At 27.9% G+C, this 2536-nt stretch overlaps 1 protein-coding gene across 1 annotated transcript; it reads right to left on the reverse strand.

Annotated features, from left to right (window-relative positions):
* Nucleotides 1–250: 250 nt before the first annotated feature.
* Nucleotides 251–1355, reverse strand: LOC130671279 (uncharacterized). Its single transcript, XM_057475067.1, has 2 exons — nt 1199–1355; nt 251–984 (listed from the first exon to the last, which is right to left on the reverse strand). Exon 2 carries the CDS (start codon nt 967–969, stop codon nt 502–504), a length of 468 nt encoding a protein of 155 aa, XP_057331050.1. The 5' UTR covers nt 970–984; nt 1199–1355; the 3' UTR covers nt 251–501.
* Between the last annotated feature and the right edge of the window lie 1181 nt (nt 1356–2536).

Genomic DNA, 2536 nt, shown 5'->3' on the forward strand with positions numbered 1-2536 from the left:
TTTTGTCTTAAATCTAAAAGAAATAGAGTCAAACTGAACCAGTTTTGACTTAAACGTGACTTATTTTGTCTTAAATCGATCCTATTTAAGCCACAAAAAGTCAAATCTAAGTCAAATGTTATGGAAATTTTACACCGACTAAAAAAATAAACTTAGTTGACATTTGAAGGAATTTGACTTAAATTTTAAGTCATAATTAAGATTTTTTTTCGACCCGGGATTTTATGTTAATTTTAGGCATTAAAAAAAATTGTATGGAGTATATTATTTATTGTATAATTTTCATTGAGCATGTACAAATATTTTAAAATGTTTGGTCGCTTAATTACCGATTTTCGAGTAAATAAATTACGATTTTAGGCAATTAGTTAATTTCGTAATAATTAAAAATATATGGATTTATAAACTGTAATTTTGAAAACATTTAAAGTATAAAAATTTTCAAAATATCATTATCTGAACAATTGATAACACATGCTCACGTTGCTATAGAAAATGTTATTAGGGAGTGTTCTGGATAGTATTGTCTTGAATATTGTACTGTTTGTTTGAATTTCCGATGTTGCCAGTTCCAACTCCTGATCTGATGGTGGCATATTGCTGAGCAGGTGAATTATAATAGCGGATTCCGCCAGGTCCTTGGTTGACAACTCTGTTACTCTGGACGTGATGAGCTGCGAGCTGATTGTTTAGGTTTCTATATCCAGATCCTGCGCTTTCGTAGTACGATTGTGTCAGTGGATTACCTATGAAATTGATGCCATATCTTCCTTTATTGTAGACATCATTATTTTGCCTAGCGTATGCATCAAGTCTATTTCTGTAGTTGTAATTTCCATCTCCTGACTGCTCTTGGCCATATTGAATTGCAGGAGTATTTTGGATGTCGATATCAGCATTAGGAACACCACTTACAGCTGACAAAGAGACAACGGTAGCAATCACCAAACAAACGATTACGGAACGCATGTTGATTTCGTTTTCCTTGATCGTTAATTAACGAAATAAATTAATTATAAGTAAAAATTAAGTTATTTTTAAATAACAATTATTACAAAAAAAAAAAAAGGATTTCTTGTCGCAATAAATATTTTTTTGCCTCGAAAAATTTTTCTGTTCAATTTATAATGAAAAATAATTTTTCTGGGGCGAGTAAAAATTTTTTGCTTCAATAAATACTTATTTTTTGTGAACTTACGGTTATAACTTCAGCTAATGAAACTTTAGCTTTCCGGATCAGGATCGTTATGATTTTCACTCAAAATCGTCGGGTATATATATTGGTCTTTATCTTATTGCCAAAATATATGTTGTTTACTTTTGTGTGAAAAACATCGAATTATATTTTTTGGCAATTCACCCGTTACTGTAGTTCCAACTGGATCAACACATTTATATACAGATTTATGAAAAAAATACTTTTATATTTAAACAGAATTTTCAAATAATTTAATCAATGTGTACATAAAATTGAATCTTTCCTCAAAGCGATTAAAAATAATAAAAATATAAATCCATATTTTTTTAACATTTCGCAATGAATATTATCAAATAATTTATCGTTATTACACTGATAAGAAGAAATATTTGTCCCAAATAAATCAATTTATTTTTGGCTTTTTTTTAATATTTCTTAATGACAAATAATATATTTGGAACAACAAAATATGACAGTTAATTCAAATAACTTTACAATTTGACGGAAATATATCATTTATTTGTGATAAGTGATTGATATATTTGTGGTAAAGATAGTAAATTTGTGACAAATAACCTAAAATTTGGCGATACTATACATACATTTGAAGCCCTTATTTATTTGTAGCAATTGGATCATTTCTTTACCACAAATAAATCACTTATTTCACGCAATTAAACTACTCAAATATATTATATCTTTCTCACAATTAAATATTTATTTGGCCATATCCAAATATACTATTTCTTTGGCTCAAATAAATCTTAGTTGGCTCAAATAAATCTTTTTTTCAGTGTATCAAGAGTACGTTAGAGTATATGAGTATGTAAGAATATATATTTGAAATAATTAAAAACATACATTGTTTTTCTACACGGAGAGAAATTTATGGTAAGAATTACAATATATTACAATATATTTTTTTGAAATGTTGATTATAGGAACGGCACCCACATATATTATAGTTATCATTACTATAATATTATATGGTAACCATTACCATAATATTATAGTAACGTTTACTATAGTATTCTGGGAACGATTACCATAATATTATGGTAATCATTACCATAATTCTTTCACATGCGATATGGGAACTGTTACCATAATTATGGGAATTATTCCCATACTTATAGGAACTTTTCCCAAAAAGTATGGGCCTATATCCCATAATTCCAAGTAATCATTACCATAACGGTATGGGATGATATTTCATAAACGTATTAGGAACGGTTACCATAAATTTCTCTCCGTGTATATTTTTAAGTAATCAAAATTTAAAAACTTACCTAAATAAGCATTGAAAACCTACATCATACATTTTAGGACATAATACCC

Source organism: Microplitis mediator, chromosome 7 (assembly GCF_029852145.1).
Source record: "Microplitis mediator isolate UGA2020A chromosome 7, iyMicMedi2.1, whole genome shotgun sequence".
Taxonomy (NCBI): Eukaryota; Metazoa; Arthropoda; class Insecta; order Hymenoptera; family Braconidae; genus Microplitis; species Microplitis mediator.

Bases quoted from the DNA above. Each gene is read 5' to 3' on its own strand.
- LOC130671279 (XM_057475067.1), bottom strand. From the start codon at position 969: ATGCGTTCCGTAATCGTTTGTTTGGTGATTGCTACCGTTGTCTCTTTG.